Genomic DNA, 18,590 nt, shown 5'->3' with positions numbered 1-18,590 from the left:
GATAAAACACTCTGAGGGCTTTTCCTGCTTTGATCATATAGGGAGCAGCATCTGAAATAAACACAAACACCCTTTCATCTGCAGAAGATTCTGGAAATATTTTTCTAATACCCTCATTCACAAATCTGGCAATCATAGGATGATCTACTTTTTCAAGTTCTTTGCAGGCCGCTAAATAGGTAGAAGAAGGCTCTTCTTTTAAAGCACCAACAATTAAGTTTGCAATGTAAAGGCCACAAGTGTGTGTAGTTTCATCAACTGAAATCCAGATAATGCTGTCCTCGAGTTCATAGTGTATTTCTTCCAGAACATTTACGTAAATTGTCGGTATGTAATTTTTATGCAGTGTTGATTCATCTGATATATATTATGATTTAAGCATTATTTGTGCAGGAAGCCTTTGAGGATAGGGTTTGTATGTTTGTGAAGAGGAATGTTGCTTGCAGTGAATGCTTCACACACATCCATGTTCAACCAACTTTGGACAAATCCCTGGTACTGCAACTTGCTGGTCCTTTCTTCTGCATTCCTGTGATACGACGACTTGTCTTGACATGCTGGTCTATTTGAAACTTTTTTTTTTTTTTTTTTTTTTTTTTTTTTTTTGTACGGAACGTTTCTCTCACAAACTTGACAATATAAAGCAATTTCGTCATATGTAAATGTTTCAGGATGGTCAGCTATCCACGAAATGACGTTTCTTTTTTCAGGCAACATGGCACACAACATGTTGTAAACACGTTCAACTGTGTGTAAATGGAAAGCTAAACTGAAACCACGGACATGCGACTGAAAGCTTGATTAGTTTAATTCAACTGTTACCGACGCGTACGGTATGACAGTGGAGGGGATTAACCTGGATTAGCCAGTGCAGGAACATTGACTGTCTGCCTGTTCCTGTTCCTCTTCTGTAATGATTTCACTATGCAGTGGCCTCTCGGTTAGTGATTGCATGCAGTTCTAGGTTGCGGTCAATCTGTAAGACATCAAAACTAGATCGAGCTAGAGACTGCCCATCTAAATTTTTAAAATATTGTAAACATAGGTGAAAATATGCATCGTCACTAGTTTTTAGTCAAAATATGCAGTAACCAATGAGAAGGAGCCAAATATGCCAATGCATAAGCAACATCCAAATGCATATAAACCAGTCTCTAATTACTACTGTTAACAGTAAGGAGAGAAAGGGGAGAGGATGGCTGAATGCTCAATAAGTATATGAAAACATTTTATTTTAATATCACAGGCAGTATCAACATATAATTTTTCAAATGAATTATTGTCCATCTGATGCTGGAGGACCTCGTCGAAAGGAAGATTTCTTCTGCGTTGCAGTATCAGTTATGCTTGCATGCAAACTTCCAATACTAAAAGGGAGAAAAGTGAATGAATATCAAAGGCAACAGAGTAGCAAAGCAAAGTTGCAACACATACCATAAAATTAAATTTTTAAACTTTGAACTTCAGCAAATAATAAAAATTTAAAAAAATAAATAAAAAAGAAAAAATGCGGGTCAGTCAACTGGTCAAATATGTGGTAGGCATACATTTATTTGCTGACTATTCATACATTAAAATAACAACAACCACCTCCCTCTTCACAATCAAAAATATGAAATTTACATACCTGTTTACATTTATTTCAGCAGTTAAACTGCTGGAAGCCGACACATCATCAAGCGTCAGCTGAAACAATTTATTGCATTTACTGTATATGACATTTAAAGCTACTGCTTGCTTTATTAAAAACACATTCTTCGACTTCAACATAATGTTTAAACAAATTGCAAAAATAACAATATATACACAAACTGAACTGAGTGATGTTGATAACTGATATAATTATTGCAAGAACACACACACACACACACACACACACACACACACACACACACACACACACACACACACACACACACACACAGTGTCGGACCACTGCAGGACATGCAGGAAAAGTGTCAATAAGGTTCTGGAAGGTGCCAACAGGTATGTGGAGCCATGCCAGCTCCAGTGCTGTGGCCAGCTAGGCTAGGTTTCACGGTCGAGGATCCATGGCACAAACAGCCTGATCGAGGTTGTCCCAGAGATTCTTGATCGGGTTTAAATCTGGGGAGTTTGGTGGCCAGGAGAGCACAGTCAACTCATCCTGGCCCTCTTCGAACTACACATGTGTAAAGTGAGCTGTGCGACATGCTCCTTGTCCTGCTGGTACATGTGAACGTGCCTAGGATAAACAAATTGCAAGTAAGGGCGAACATGGTCCCCAAGAATAGATGCATACTTTCATTGCTGCACTCTCTCTTCCACAATGATAAGATCATCAAGGGAATGCCATGAAAACATTCCCCAGACCATAATGTTCCCTCCTCCCACGGACAACAGAATAAGGAGGTAAACCATTCTGGGTCCTGGTGAGCAAGAAGTTCTTCGACGCCTCTGTACGCCTTGATGTCGCTTTGAGAACTGTTGTGGCTGTGTGTGTAAAGAAAATAACTTGTTTTGTGTCAATCGTGATCAAGGGTCACTGAAATTGGGCTGTGGCACAATGCATTAATATTGCTCAAAAGATAACAAACATTATTTATCACACATTTCCCAAAGATGAGCAACAGTTCGACACAAACATGCAGCCAAAGTGAATGTGGTAACTGTACATGCACGTTCAATTCAATTTTGGCCTGAAGATTATGAATGAGATTCAAGAAACAAACTTCTAGGGTTACTTTCCAGAAGGAAGCTACTACCCAAAGCAATCCCCAGCACAAACTGACATGGAGAATAAACTACACAAAGCCAGGATGTAAGCAAAGAGGTAAGAAGCAAGAGCATAAATAACACTCCAATTAATTATAGCTAAAAAATTATCTTAAAATAAATTTTTAAACATAAAAAAGTGACCTAATGACAACACACCACATTACTGAAGCACACTTAAATCTAAGATGACGTGCAAAGCAGAATGAATTCGTTATTGGTGTCTTTGATTTCTCGAGCTCTAAAAGTTCCAAAAGATGAATGCTCACCTCTGCAACGGGGATGTGGAATGAATGTCACAATTCAGGAGAATACTCTAAAGAGACTCCTAGACATTTGTTCCCGAGTGCAAGGTGGTGATAGAGACAGTTTGTTGCCTTTCGAAAAAGGTTTCATTACGTCAATAAGATCTCTCTTTGGACTTTTTGAAAGTCTAAAAAGTATGAAAGTCAGCTACATATTAACTTCCAGACTAAATGAAGATCGCTTGGAAAAATTTTCTCCTAGGGTATGAGGATTAGAAATATTTTGTATTTGAAGAGAGAAATGAGGTGTGTCTCCTTAAATTTCCAGGTAATGCAAGTGATACTTCCTTCTCTGGAAACACACCAATTACTGCAGAATTAAATGCGAGTCTTTTTCAGTGTAATGTCGACCCAGATTCTGTATCCCTAAGTTTTATTACAAATTAACTCTGTATAAATGTTGTCGAGGGATCACCAATGCGAGAAATCCCAGAAGCTGTGAATGCCTAAGAAAATTTATTAACATGCTAGCTGAGTATTTGGAATTGCCATGGTACGTATTTATTCCAATCTTCTATTAGTCCACCTCCTTCCCCCTGTCTCTGTCAAACCACCTCCTCCCATTCCTCTTTCTGTCCATATCCTCCTCCCCCCCCCCCCCCCCCCCCGTCAATATGCTGCTTCCTCCTCCGTCCATCTGCTCATTCCCTCTCCTCCTCCACCTCTCTCTGTTCATCTCATCTTATCCTTTTTCCTTTCTCTGTCCATTTCCTCGTCCCCCTCTATCTATGAGTCTCCTCCCCCCCCCCCCCCTCTATGTTCATCACCTGCCATTTCCTTTCTGTGTCAATCTCCTCCTCTCCCCTCTCTGTCCCCTAGCTCTGTCCGTCTCCTCCTATCTGTGCCTCTCTCCTCCTCCCCCCTCAGTATCTGCCCTCCTCCTCCTTTCTCTCCCCACATTATCACAGTCATCCAAACAAGAGACTGGCAGTTCTTACCCCACCAGTATTTCTTTCCAAATTGTAACCAGTGTGTGTACCAAATCAGAAATTTTTCCAGGGGTTTACGATGAGTTGTTTACAGACGGCTTTGCTCGTATATCTACATGTCAAATTTATTTCACACATATTTAACATATTTCATGCATATTTGTACATATATTTCGACTATATGTCTAGCGAATTTCAACCTGCAGTTTCATTTTCAGGCATCTTAATGTTTATATCGTATCTGCTGAGCTACATGTTGTATAGTGACATAATTTTGCAGGTACATAAAGTGGCATATGTGATACAGTCTGCAAAATGTGTTGTGAATAGAGTTAGTAGTAATGAAGTAATAAATTAAAAAATCATGCATGGGGTGGCCGTTTCTCAAGCATCTCTCTGTGTGTAATGTCATATCTCCTGTACTGTATGTCATGTAATGATACAGTCTTTTAGGTACATTCAGTGGCACATGCGATTACTGTTTCCGAAATGTGTTGCAAATTGAGTTAGCAGCAAAGAAGTAATAAATTTAACCATCATGCTTGGTGCAGTAGTTTTTCACGCATTCACTGTTTATGACCTCATACCTCCCGAACTAAATGTCGTACAGATCTCTTATGTCCATGATTTTGGTGTTCATGTTTAATTACAAAATAGATTACATGTATGTATGTATGGTCCCAAACTGGTGGTTCGAGAGGTTTGCAAGAAATAAGCTCTTGTCTAATAGAACACCTGACTCTCCATGGCAGTAATGGCAAACATATTTTCACATACTCTTGCTCATGCAGCAATCAAAACTGCAACACAAATGTTTTTCTCCGTCTTATAAAATACCTGCAAAATACGAGAGGTAACACAAACTATTGTCTTAAAAGTTCCTTCCGCCAGGACACAGTTACCTTCCAAATGATACAGATTTTTCTTTTATTAAAAAGAGACTAAAAACTAGTCATCACATCTTTTGTCTAAGAGATCAGTATGATGATGTTCTTAGCTGCAAGGAAAGTAACACTGATTACCTAACAGAAATGAACCACGAAAACTTCCATTCAACAGCAAACTTAGAAAAATGTATCACCCATAGGAAAAGAAATGTTGAGGTGAAACAATTAACTAGCTGACAATGAGATGGATCAATACTGAGAAGGCTGAACCATTTGCTATCCAATATAAAACTACTTTCTCACCAGAAATGCCATTTGGAAAAATTAATATCCCCACAAAAAATGGAAACTGACCTTTAGAAAGTCTAGCTGATGTTCCACATGGTCTTCTTTATAGTACATGAAGACTGATCTCCATGGTGTGCGGGAGAGGGGGGGGGAGACCGCATTTTCTACTTGTACATTAAGTACTATTTAATTACTTACATTAATACTTGTGATTTTTTCATGTAAAATGGTCCTGTTTGTGTTTATTTGTTTCATAAAATTGCCTGTATTCAAACCACACAATATTTTGTCAACACCTTTCAGTCGGCAATGTGACTCACTCCATACAAAGCAGTTTTTCTTATGGGAGAGACAGCCATTGAATTTTTTTATATATTTATAAAGTGCTGAAAACGTAACCTTAACATCAGTTTATTCTAAATATGCTGAAAAATTTTAGAGCTTTTTTTAAAATAACTCAATAACTAATTGTTTGTACTGAACATTTTCATTTGATGGAGTCAGTCAGCTTGGCTTCTGAATGCCCCATACATGCATACATATATACGCACACCCACTTTTATAATTTGTATGGATGAGGTAAAACTGTGTGGTTGTGCAGCAATTCTGGATGTTCTTCCAGATGCAGTGAAATACATTGCAAGTTATACTGCATTTAAGTACCAAAACAATGATAAATTGTTAGGTATTCCAGTAGCAAAAAGTGAATTAGAAGAGTCTATTGCAGACTGGATATCAATTACATCTCACGATGATCATTACTCTCCAATACGAGCACGGAAAAACAACATGTTGCAGTTTGAAGGAGAATTTGTTGATTTTAATGGAAACGGAGTGCGCAAACAAAAAAATGTTGTAAAGTCTCTGTGCTCTATTTTGAAACAGTTTCCACACAGTTATTGCTCTTTATGTAGGAACAAGAACATTCATTTAAGGATTAGGTCTCTGAATCAATAAGCAAAATTGGAAACTATAAAGAGATATGCACAAGGAGGAAGCTGCTATGGATTTCACCTTCATCTGATAAACGGCAACAGAAATGTGGAACAGTCTAAACTACCATCTGTTTCTACACCAAACAAGTGAGTTATGTTTCATCTTAATTATCATTTCCTAATGTGTAATACATCTGTCATGCCACTTTATTTAATTTGTTCAACTATGTATTGAACCAAATTGAAAGTAAAATGAATGAATAACACCCCAAAGCAAGTGTGGTGCAGTACATCTACTGAATAATCAAACTGCTGTGCTATGCTATGCTGTGCTGCCTCACCGTGATGTCAGCGGGCTCCCGCCAATAGATCGCATTTCTGCTGGAATGTCCCACACCCCCATTCCCACCTCCAGCCTGATACCCCTTGCTTTCAGATGTTTCATGCCATACACACCAACGGTCACCTGACCAATTAATCTGGAAAGGCCATTTATCGTCACTCAGTGAATGTCCAATTGTGGTATTGGCATGCAAATTCCAGCCTTCACCACTGAGCTGACGGTGCCAGAACTGCTGTAGCAGTGGCTTAAGACTATGTCATACACACAGGATGCAGGCATTCAAATTTTCTCTTAGCTTCAGTGTAGGTCAGTCTGTCTAGCGTCTTGTACTCCACGATTTTCCTTTCGTTCTGGAGAATCCTGCAGTTAGGCGAGCAAGGCGAATGGTGCTCTCCACAGCTGACCCAGATGGGAGGCAGGGCACATGGAGTATTGGGAAGTGATGGGCGTCCGCAATCTCGGCATGTGACGCTAGAAGTACAGCGGGAAAACATATGGCCGAACTTCCAGCACAGGGGAGGGATATAGGGCTTTACATCACACCGGTAGACCATCACGTTGACCTTCTCGGGCAATGTATCACCCTCAAAGGCCAAGATGAAGGCACCGGTGGCAACCTGATTATCCTTCGGACTCCAGTCGACACGCCACACGAAATTTACACCTCACTGCTCTAAATTGGTGCGCAGCTCATCATCGGACTGCAAAAGAAGGTCTCTGTGAAATATGATACCCTGGACCATGTAAGTGATGGTTATAGAAATATCCCCCAGCTTGTCACAAGCAAGTAACTCCCGTGACTGGGCAGAAGATGCTGTTTTGATCAAGACTGACCCAGATCTCATTTTGGACAAGCCCTCCACCTTCCCAAACTTGTCCTCTAAATGCTCAACAAAAAACTGAGGCTTCATTGTCATGAAAGATTCCCCATCAGCTCTCGAACATCTAAGGTACTGGCGCGAATAAGATCCGCTGCCATCCTTAGCATGACGTTCTTCCCATGGTGTGGCCAGGGAGGGGAATAATTTGGGGTCATACTTCTGTGCGTTGAATTGAGCTCATGATCGCTTAGAGACTGCTGGTGTTTCACCACCAGTAAGAGATGATGGACTACGCTTCATCATGTGCCATCCGCCCTGATGCCACCCACTCTGACCAGGGGCGCTTCCCACAGGCGCAACCCAGCCGTAGCAAAGGCCACCTGGCAGGATGGCCATTGCCGGGAGTCCCGATACCCCAGAGGATGGGCATCTACCCCTTGGCATACATAGGGAGATAATGGCGCAGGCATCAGCAGAGCAATCCCTGTGTGGTCGGGGGGCTACAACCAACAGGGTATGTGGCAGCCCCACCAGCCCCACCACAACGGACTGGCTACCGAGCTGGATATCAGGTGCAAAGAAGTCCATGGTCATCGTCGACGTAGAAATTGACACTGCATAATGCATGGTCGAAAATGAACCCAGGAAGGTGTGCTCGCCCAAGAGATGGAGAATGGGCAGGACTGCAATGCAGCAACAAGAAAGTAGGCTAAAGATCTCAATGCACGATGGACACGATCCACCTTATAAGGCACCCTTCCCCAGTTGGCTCGCTCTTCGGGAAAATCCGAAGAATGGAGATCAAACCCTACAGAGGACCATCACATAAAGGCCGAAATGTGTGAAACTCCTTTCAGTCACATCGTACGACAGGCAGGAATACCTCGGGCCTATTCTAAACCCCGGACCCACAGAGGGATTTCACAACCTTTAACTGAGGAGGAAGCACGTACTGAATTATCTGCTCAAAAACTTGAGAAGCCCTCCCATGCTCAATATTTATTTTGCAATAATACTGACCCTCTATGAGCAGTATTGACAGTCTGTACAATATATTGAAGGAAACTAGAGAGCTTTAAACAATTCTGACACACATTCACTATATGGCAATGTATATTGTACCATGTAAGGGCAGTGATGTGCAATAAACAGCAGTTCCTACTGAGATCAAGAGAAATTCAATTCAAACTGAATGAATTTCTGCAGAGAAATGAAAAAATTAGATGACAAAAGATCAGGGCGTGTGCTGGAGTATGTATATTAAAGCATCATGCAGTACTTTGTAAACAGGCACAAACTTCATTTCTCAGATGCCATATACCTCATTGTCCAAAATGGCAGAGGGAACTGAAGCCCATGTGTCATGATAGTCAGCAGGAAAGTTTATTTTACTTATAGTAGTTTTCAGAATTGGCAAATAGGATCAGGGCAGCTGTCCTGTCAGCATAAATGTTTTTCTTCCTTGCACTCCACAGACATCAGATCACATAAGCTTTCAATTAGTAATCAGTAAATAATTGTTTTATTTTATTTTTTATTTTTATTTTTATTTTATTTTATTTTATTTTTTTTTTTGCAACAGTTGTTACAGTAGAGGACACACAGAAAACACAGCATGTGTACACAATAATTTACAATTTCCTTGTTTAATTTTTAATTAGTTTTTGTTGTTTATGAAGCTACAACACAGTGAATGAGCCAGTGGCCCATTGAAACATGTACTGGAAGATTTTCAGGCTAATTTCATCTATTCTGCATAATTTCTGCTTGTGTTTTGCAAGGCAAGCAACAATACATATGAGTTCCACATTTTTGCGCACCAACATGTTCACTACAAAGGCATGAATATTGCGCAATTTTATTGTGCTGTCCTTGGCCTTGCACTTTCCTGCAATATATTGGCACAATACTACTGCGCATACATATTAAGTGTGTGAGGGCCCCGTCACAAAAGGTGTTCAATAATGTTGAAATATGGTGCCTGTTGAACTTAGCAGAGTAACAAATTATTCACATATTGATTAAACCATTCTTTAAGAATGCCACTCTTTGAATTGGGACACAATCATCTTGGAATCAAGTGTCCTCCTCATAGAACTAAGGTGGTTGAAATTCATGGGTGATCTCTGCTAGTACCCACAGTTTCATATTTTAAAACAGAGGGTTTTTTCATTACTTCGACTATGATTTGTGTGTGTGTGTGTGTGTGTGTGTGTGTGTGTGTGTGTGTGTGTGTGTGTGTGTGTGTGTGTGTTTGACTGGAGGGGAGGGGGGGGGGGTTCAGCACTGCCTATAGGTGCACTAAGGAATATTCTCATCCAAGTTACCACTTTTATAAATTAAAATTAAATTGTCTGCTAAATTTTTACAAAAAAATCTACTAAAATTATTAGACGGAATGTGTACAAACTTTTACTTACATTTCCCAAAACTACAGCTCCCTGTTCTTTGTCTGTATCCTCATCATCATCATCATCATCATCATCATCATCAGCTTCAAGAACCTGAACTACTATACTGTCTCCTGAGAGTGTCAATGGAAGACTCTTTGTAACCTTGACCGGAACAGGTGTCTGTGCTGGTATAACCAACACTTTATCATCGTTTGCCTGAAATGCACAGAATACATGAAACTGCCAAATGACATATTAAAGTATTCAACATTTTTAATATTTATTTCAGTAAAGAAATAAGAACCACAGCAAAGTGAATTAGTAGATAAAAATGAAACACACAAAAGAAGTTAGTAAGAAAACGGACAGAAAAATACGACAAAAGTTTAAAAAAATTTGATTTCTTGTTGGTTTTATATAGTTTTATGTTATCTCACATGAAAGTGGATGAAGGTTATGTCACAATGAATTGAACTTGAAAATAGCAATACAGGAAATGTGGTGCATTCAAGGTATTCTCACACTTTTTGTTCAATTGATTTAAATATTATTATTTTGGTCTACTTAAAAATCAGTTATTAATTAGGATTCTCTCTCTCTATTACTTTTTGAAGCATTTTCTGGCAAAATTGTCTGTTCTTGTAATAGGGCACGTAACTGTTACTCCAACAACCAATAGAAGATCTCACAGCATCCTTATCACATTATACCTAATTATTCCATTTGTTTTGATTACAATCATGCTGTCTCTCCAACACAGCCACTATCACTAAATCTATTAAGCACAAATGTATTAACAAAAGGCATCATACACCTCTCTGTCATATACATGACAAGAAATTAGGACATTATCATTTTTATCCATTATTCCTTGGTTATCAACCTATATAACTGCTCATAGTTTAGAAATTTTATAGATTAATACCTGATGTTTGTACTACTGCACACTTGTCTTTATCTCAGAAAAAAGACAAAAAAAACTGATAAGACATCAGCCCTAGGTGACCACACAATGCCAACCCTTCACTGTTTCACCTACTGCCTAAAGCATCATTGAATGAAACTACTGGAAGAATATGCAAACTCAGTCATTAGTGTCAGCATTCAAAACAGGAACCAACAATTTTCCTGCAAGATGACCGGCAGCTGTTTCCAGAAAAACCAGTTTTTCTGTCAATGACACCCAGTCATAGAACATTAAAAAATACATCCACAACTTTCCCCCGTCTGCATGGATGCTGCATTTCATTTTAAACAATGCTATGGTGCCAACTGTACATCTCATAAGCAAGTAAATGTACTGTGATAACAGAATGCGACTCCTACCTCATTAAATATAAGACAGCATACCATCACCATTAGTTTGGAATTGTAGTGGATCACTGCTGCTGTCTGAGAGAAATATTGTCACATCAAAACAAAAACACGACACTTAGAACTCAAAGCATGTTTATTATCGACACCAAAGCACCCAGACCAGAACTGACCTCCTGCATAGAGACTACAGCTATTTATACAGACATTTAATACTCCAGATTATTCAAACATTACGAACATAAGATATTTCTAGAACCTCCCAGAAATGATAAACACTAAATAACAAATAACTGCTAGTGGTCGGATCTGAACTCGTGACCAACAGCACACCCGCTGACAATGCTAACCACTACACTACACCACTACACTTCACGTGCCACAGCTCGCTTCATCATTAGTTCTCGCTGGAGCAGACTACAGCACCCTAGATCTAGATCTCGTTAACGGTCCTCCGTATGGCAGTGTTGGTGGATTCTCACGTTGTGGTCACGTCATTATATCCTCTTCACTAGTACAAGCATTGAAAGTAGCCCCTCCCTTCAAAGCTCCAGGATCCTCGAGTCGGTCTTCAGATTTCTCGAACCTCCCACCGTCAGTGTGAGTCTCTGCACTGTAACAGGGCTTCACACAGAGGACTCGTGCTTTCATCTTCGTGACAAAGGGTTACAGTCCTCAATGTCGTACGTTATTATGCGACACACAATTAAGGATACGACGAGACCCAAACTAGGACTACAGTAACATTTTCAATAGTCTCACTATCCGCACAGGTATAAAACTCCGTACCGACTCCCCTCGGCTGTACTTCACCGGTCGGTGCTCGGCGTTAAGAGTGCATTCGGTATTTAATCTGGGCATACAGGGTTCATATTCGAGCCAGCTGCTTTGCTCCTTCGGTCTTTGTAATGCGTTTCATTTAGTCATCCCGAGTATCGTCCAGCCGAACCAGGAATAGGGTATCCACAGTCGTTTTGGCCTCGTAACCACAGAACAGGAAGAAAAGTGAGAAGCTTTCAGTTTCTCGCTTCGCTCAGTCGTGTGCGAATGTCACTACAGTCAGTACCGATCCCACTCTCTCTGTTCCGTGTCGACGTACATCAAGACCGTACCTGCCAACCTGTTACTAAAGTGTACTGTGAGGCCATTCGCGTGTGGAAGGCGTGCAGTATTTTCCCGGTCAGCCTCGATTTTCTAATGTTATGTCAGCACGTCCGTAACTGAGAAATACTTTGCTCCATCGAAGAAGTCCAGGGTGTCATCGACACACAGCAACAGACAGACATCTTCCTTTGTGATATTGTTCAGTACCCGAGATCTGACACAGAAATGCCATGTTCCATCTTTGCTCTTCACAAGGACCGTCGGAGAAGACCATCGAAGAGGACCGAGGACACACTAAACATTCAATGATGTTACCTCGCAGCATCATCTCCACTTCCTCCGGGATCATCCGTCATTCTACCAGAGAAACTTTATACGAGTGCTGGCCAATCGGTGAATTATCCTTAGTGTCGATACGGTGTTTTACCATAGGCTGCTTCCCTGGCTGCTCTTCGCTCGGGATTTGAAAGCGTCCGAAAACTGATGCAGAAGGACCACAACTGACATTGTCCCTCGGTGACGTCAGGTCCCATCGGCAGTTCGATACTAGCTTCCTTCCCCGTGTCGTCTGTAGTGGTAGTAGAGCACGTTTCTTCACCGGTGTCACTAAGCTGACCCTCCTGGACTGGTTTGGCTATCTCTGAGCACGTACCTTTAGGGACGAGTTGTGGCTGCTCGTGACACTCCTCGCCCATCTAGAATGCTTATTGTCACCACCGGTCTGTAGATTTCTTTTGGGAGATGTCTTGACGTCGAGGAAGGGGTAACGACGACTTCGGTGGCGAACAAATGCCCGGAAGCAATCTTTGTTATCTGTTGTTGTTGAAATAGCTTTATCAGTCTGGAGCTCTGATCTTCCACACTGTGATGCCCGCAGCAAGTTTCCCCTGAAAATAATATTGTGACTTTGTTCTGTTTAAATGGCAAATTTTAAAGGCTGTGTTCTGTTATCGATAGTTATTCCTGCAATACGTGTTCCTGTCAGCTACACATATTTCCTTTTTGTGACTTCCACACAATTATTTTCATATCACAGAATGCAGTATTCTTTAGCTAGCAATAAGCATTTGACATAACAGAAAAAGAAGCCCCAGAGTTCACTAGCACCTGACACAGTCGGCCGTGAATGATGTCAGTGAGTTTTCCTGACATCTCGATAACTGTTGTCCGCAGACGATTTCCATCTGTGGCAGCCTTTCGGTGGTTAGCCGAGCGGCCAGTACCTCCGCACAGTGACAGGAAATGCCTATGGCGTGTTGGGGAGTGACCCATTGTGGATACAGTGATTAGCTTCGGTCCACAGATCGACTGTAATCGTTTGCAGTTGACTGGTACGAATAGCACTGTTGTGATTGCTGATGTCTTGTGGCATAATAGTCATCTAATAGTCTTCTTCCGCTGCAGTAGCGTACAAAGTATCCACGCCACCAACAGTGAAAACAAACTGTTTGTTGTCCTCCACCCTCAAATGTCTGTTCTTCTGCAGGGCATTTTACATGGTGGATTAGTTGGTTGTACCTGTGTTAGTTGGATGCTGGGTTATGATCTGACAACAGCAACATAAGTCCAAGTCCATTTTTCATGGCACATCCCACAGGTGGTGGAGATTAGTGTCAAAGAACAATACACTTCTCCTTCAACATTTTCTATTACCTCCTGATGTATGGGGTCTACATTACTGGTCACCAATTCTTGAGTGTACTTGGTCTGACAGTTCTGGCTGCCACAAAATGCTGTCTCTCTTCTCTTACAATCTGGTATAGGAGAGTAGTGAGATCATGGTGGTCTTCTTTAACTTCCACGGGGACTACTTTCAGGAATCAACCCTCTTCCTTTCTATTGCTTTTCCTTGATGTGCTTGTACTACTTGATGAATTCTTCTGTTGTTGTAACATTCTGTTGATTGTCACCAAAAGTTTCTTTCAGTTCAGCCTGAAATTCATCCCTGGTATTGAGCTCATCATCTTTGTTTTATTTATTTATTTATAATGTATTTTACATGTACTACATAGGACCATATTAAGTAGCAAATCTCCATGGTCATGGAATGAAGTCAATATATGAAATTGACTTCAGAAAAGTAATAACACAAAAAATAAAATACACACAAGTCCCATGCAGATGACAAGCTGCGAATATATACTAGCATAATCAACAATATAATACAGAATTAACTTAATATTTTTCCAGGAGCTCCCTGAAAAATTGAAAAGAGCGAGCCATGAGGAAAGTCTCCAGTTTAGACTTGACAGTGCAAAGATTACTGCTACGGTTTTTTAATTCTTGTGGCAGCTTACTGAAAATGAATGCAGCAGAATACTGCATGCCTTTCTGTACAAGAGTCAAGGCGCAATACAAATGCAGATTCGATTTCTGCCTACTAGTTGCTAATTCTCGGAATACGCTCATATTGTTAACAACAAACGACACTAAAGAAAATATACACCCATTAAAAAAAGTTAAGCACATAATTGGTTCTCGTATCTCAAATTAAGATAGATATCTTATACTGTATTTTTTGATGTCACGGAGTATTATGCAAATGAAAGCTATACATTCTCTTGGAACCAATTATGAAATGAAAAAGGAACATTTGGGAAAAAAAGTTGCAATGACCTCCAACATCAAAAAACATTAAATGGTTTGTATAGCACACTGTTCAGTAATGCGTAGGTCCTCAACGAACCCTCAGGCACTCTTGAATGGGACAGGGTGCGCTCAGTACCAAATCATTGCAGACCTCTTGGGACGTTTGTCCCACTCCTCAATGGCAGCATTCCTGAGAGCTTCAGTCATTAATGGAGGATACTGACGACTAGAAATCGCTCTTTTGAGCACGCTCCATGTATGCTCTATGCAGTTATATCAGGGGAGCATGCTAACCAATCCATTCCTCAGATCTCACATCCTGTCAGATACCAACACACACTGAGAAGTCTCTGCAAAACAACTGACTATGGGTTGTAGAATGTTGTTTTCATACACTGCAGTAGTCATGTTGCCTTCAATTGGAATGAGTGGTGTGCGGTGGCCCTACATGATACCTGGCCATAATAAAATTGAGCCACCGGATTGTTGGTGACATTCCACAGTCATTTAGAGATGTCTATATTCCCCTTTTCGCCTCCATATGCAAATAGAGTTGTTGTCAGGATGCAAGCCTATTTGCAATTCACCTGTTAACAGCATTTTGGTCCATTGGAGTCGTATCCAAGGTTCACGTGCTCTAGCCCCTCTTACGCAAGCACCCCTGTGATGTGGACGAAGTGCTAGAGTCTTGAGAGGTCTTCAGCTGTACGAACCCCTATCATGAAGTCTGTTGTGCACCTATTGGCCTGATAATGATATTTGTGATGTTTCTTTCTCTCATATTCTGTGTGAAGTTGATATCCCCACAGCAACATGCCGTACTTATTCTCCGAGCAAAGAGTCCTCAAAGTTGGTGGAAGAAAAGGGGTTCTAATACAAAAAAATATTATCTAAGCATTGAAAGGTCTCATCACGTGTAGTTCTGAATCAACTTGAATGCAGATTGCAGCACCAGCATTTTGTGCAGTATTGACAGTATTGGTTTTTGACAAAATGTTTAAATATTATAAACAAAATGCTATGTATTTCTACATTGAGTTAATTTGGTTGTGACAGAGGTAAGAAAGTGTTCATATGTCGTGTACTGTACAAGTTGCTCCATATTTTATAAAGTGTAATTTTTTTTGATATATTGCAATTTTCCTTCAATTTGGATACTGTTATGTGTACTTATGTGTGTACGTGTGTACGTAGTATGAAGATTGAAGAAAACTGCAACAAGATGAAGGCACTCAGAAAAGGCCTCCAGAACTGTGGCTTCCAATCGAAGCAGATGAGACCATCTCTCCCAACACTAGCACTGGTGGGGAGATAAAATGTTCCAAGATTCAAGGACCCAATTGAGCTGACGAGCCACCATCCATTCTAGTAACATGCAGGGGACACTGGTCAGACTGCTGGGCCGGTAACTATCAAGGGATGATATATCCTTGCTAGGCTTAAGGACAGAAACCTCAATCGTCTCTCCACTGAGAGGAGAAAATGCCTCAGAGCTAAATATGATGGATCTGTAGAAAGGCCAACTTTAAGGGCAAGGACGGAATGGAAGGCTGCCACTGATAACCTTGAAGGGTGCGGTGTGTAGCCCACACCCACGATGAAGAGCCAGAAGAACACAGAGGGTACAGAGAGCATTCCCAAAACACCCGTTTGCTCAGGTTGTGTAAGTAACGGGCTTTGGCGCAAAGGTAATACGGAGGACAGGTGCCGCTTCAGATGTTGCAAGGTGCTACAACAATTGCAAACAGTGGTGGCAATAGCCATGCTCTGCCATGGAACTGGCCAATGGTGACTGGTGCCCATCAAGTGGGAACAGCAATGCCCGCAGCACAGACTTTCTCATCTGACACATCACGGACGACAACCTGACAAAGAAGGTGGAAACACGACACGGGAGGTATACAGAGGACAATGACAGAAATCTCAGCAAGGAAACCTGGTCATCAGTAGGTGGGGAGGGAATGAGAGAACCAACGGGAAATGGTCACTACACAGAGGTCACCATGTGGCGGCCAGGAACGAAGGAGGAGAGGGGAAGAGAGGAAATCAGTGGCAGAGGTGCCACATGCAGCACTAAAAGAGTAGGGGAACCATCATGAAGATGACACAGGTCATGGTCTGCAAGAAACTGGTCGAGGAGGAACCCCTGACTAGATGAAGAAGCACTGCCCCACAAAGGGTGATAGGCACTAAAATCCCAAGGAGGAGGAAGGGAGGGGTGAGTTGCCGGAGAGCATTTAGGGCAGCAGATATAGGTGGCCTGGCAGGGAGCGAGATAGAGATTGCAAACTGTGATGGCAGAGTCCAAGTGGACCCAAACGGCAACCGCTTCCAATGTGGTATGAATGAGACCCGTGTACTAACAATATCCATACAGACCAACATGCAGACACCCTCAGAAGCCCTCAATGGGCCAACCTGGTTCTGACAGAAAGCACAGAACTCAGTAAGGGACAGTAAGTGAGCATTAGTAAAATGAGATTCCTCAAGAACAACACAAGCTGATGAGTGAAAGGCAATACGGGATTGCAACTCTGGGAGGTGAAGGTAGTATTCGTTACAGTTCCTCACTGAGCGGGTATCGAAATGGGAGTTGAATGGGCTGGAGCCAGTCACGTCACATAAATTAGATGTCAGACTCAGGTTGTGAGCGGGGGAGATGACACCTACAGGAGACATTGTAGGAGGGGGCCTTGTCCTGGTATTTATGTTTTCTCTTCTTCTCTTTCATAGGTTGAGGAGGGCAGAGCACAGAGGGAGAGCACGATTTGAAAGATCCAGAACTGAGAAAGAGGAGGCAACCTTGGGGCACACAGACTGTATGTCCTGTTGCCGAGTTGTGGTAGCTGATGCTGATAGGAGGGGTCACGGGAGGGACACCCGTCACTCTTGGGTGCTGAAGAAGGGAGGCACTTCTATGACCGAGGAGGTGGAGTGGCACCCAGAAGGCAGAGCGTGAGAACCACAGGGGAGGGGCCAAGCAGAGGGGGCAGGACTCTGATAAGAGACACATAAGAGGGCGAAAGGATATAACAGAGGCAAAAATTGAAGACATCAACACATCGTCGATCCAGGAACTTATAGTCTTGTATCTTCCTTTCTTTCTTGTAAGCTGGGCAATCTAGTGAGCACGAAGTGTGATGGTCATGACAATTTACGGACACAGGTAGCAGAACACAGGGGCTCCCCCCCATGAAGTGGGTGGCCACAGCCACCACATAGAGGGTCTGCTGTACATTGGGAAGGCATGTGCCTGAAACCCAAGAACCAAACGCAACTCATGGGTGGCAGGCTATACAGGCTCACGTCACACCAATCTCACATAACCTTGACCTCTTGAGAGGGTATCTCCCCAAAAAGCCAGAATAAAGGCGGCGATATTGGTGTGGGCATTTTTACGAGCTTTCTGCACATGTTAAACAAAATGAACACACCATTGTTCCAGATAAGCCTGCAGTTCCTCATCAGTTTGAAGGATGAGGCCCCTATGGAAAATGACTCCCTGGACCATATTCAGAGACTGGTGACGTGTAACAGACAGCGGGGCATTGCCAAGATGATCACAAGCAAGAATAGCTGCAGATTGGGTGGAAGAAGAACCTTTGATCGACAGGGAACCCAACTGCATTTTCCACAAAAAATAGCGGATTTGTGGGGGTGAATGTGTCCCTGTCCATCCTAGTGCAGACCCAGTAGCAGGGAAGGTGTTTCAGTCCAAGCCGGCGAGCCTGGACCTCCTCCCAGGGTGTGGCCAGGGAAGGGAAGGTGGCAGAATCATAAGAAGCAGCATTCAATGATACATTACTACTTTAAGACACGGCCATAGGAGAACGGCCAGGTTTTTGGAGCTCGATATGCCTCTTGTGCAAAGTATTCACCTCGATACCACTCACTTCGATCAGGGGCTCTCCCCATGGACCCCACCCAG

The 18,590-nt window shown here is 42.0% G+C and overlaps 1 protein-coding gene across 2 annotated transcripts in view; it reads right to left on the bottom strand.

Moving 5' to 3' along the window:
* Positions 1–1,215: 1,215 nt before the first annotated feature.
* LOC124721928 (heat shock 70 kDa protein 14-like) overlaps positions 1,216–18,590 on the bottom strand; it is a 146,639-nt gene continuing 129,264 nt past the window's right edge. The window contains exons 8-11 of one of the 2 annotated variants that reach the window (XM_047247084.1): positions 10,982–11,047; positions 9,683–9,871; positions 1,628–1,686; positions 1,216–1,367 (exon numbers count right to left, since the gene is read on the bottom strand). In XM_047247084.1, the coding sequence (XP_047103040.1) occupies positions 1,277–1,367; positions 1,628–1,686; positions 9,683–9,871; positions 10,982–11,047 (405 nt within the window). In that variant the 3' untranslated portion in view covers positions 1,216–1,276. The remainder of the gene's footprint in view (positions 1,368–1,627; positions 1,687–9,682; positions 9,872–10,981; positions 11,048–18,590) is intronic. The other variant, XM_047247085.1, reaches the window with a different exon arrangement.

The sequence above is a fragment of the Schistocerca piceifrons genome, chromosome X, assembly GCF_021461385.2.
Source record: "Schistocerca piceifrons isolate TAMUIC-IGC-003096 chromosome X, iqSchPice1.1, whole genome shotgun sequence".
NCBI classification, from domain to species: domain Eukaryota; kingdom Metazoa; phylum Arthropoda; class Insecta; order Orthoptera; family Acrididae; genus Schistocerca; species Schistocerca piceifrons.
The sequence above is the reverse complement of the archived record's forward strand: the minus strand, read 5'-3'. Positions and strand labels throughout refer to the sequence as shown.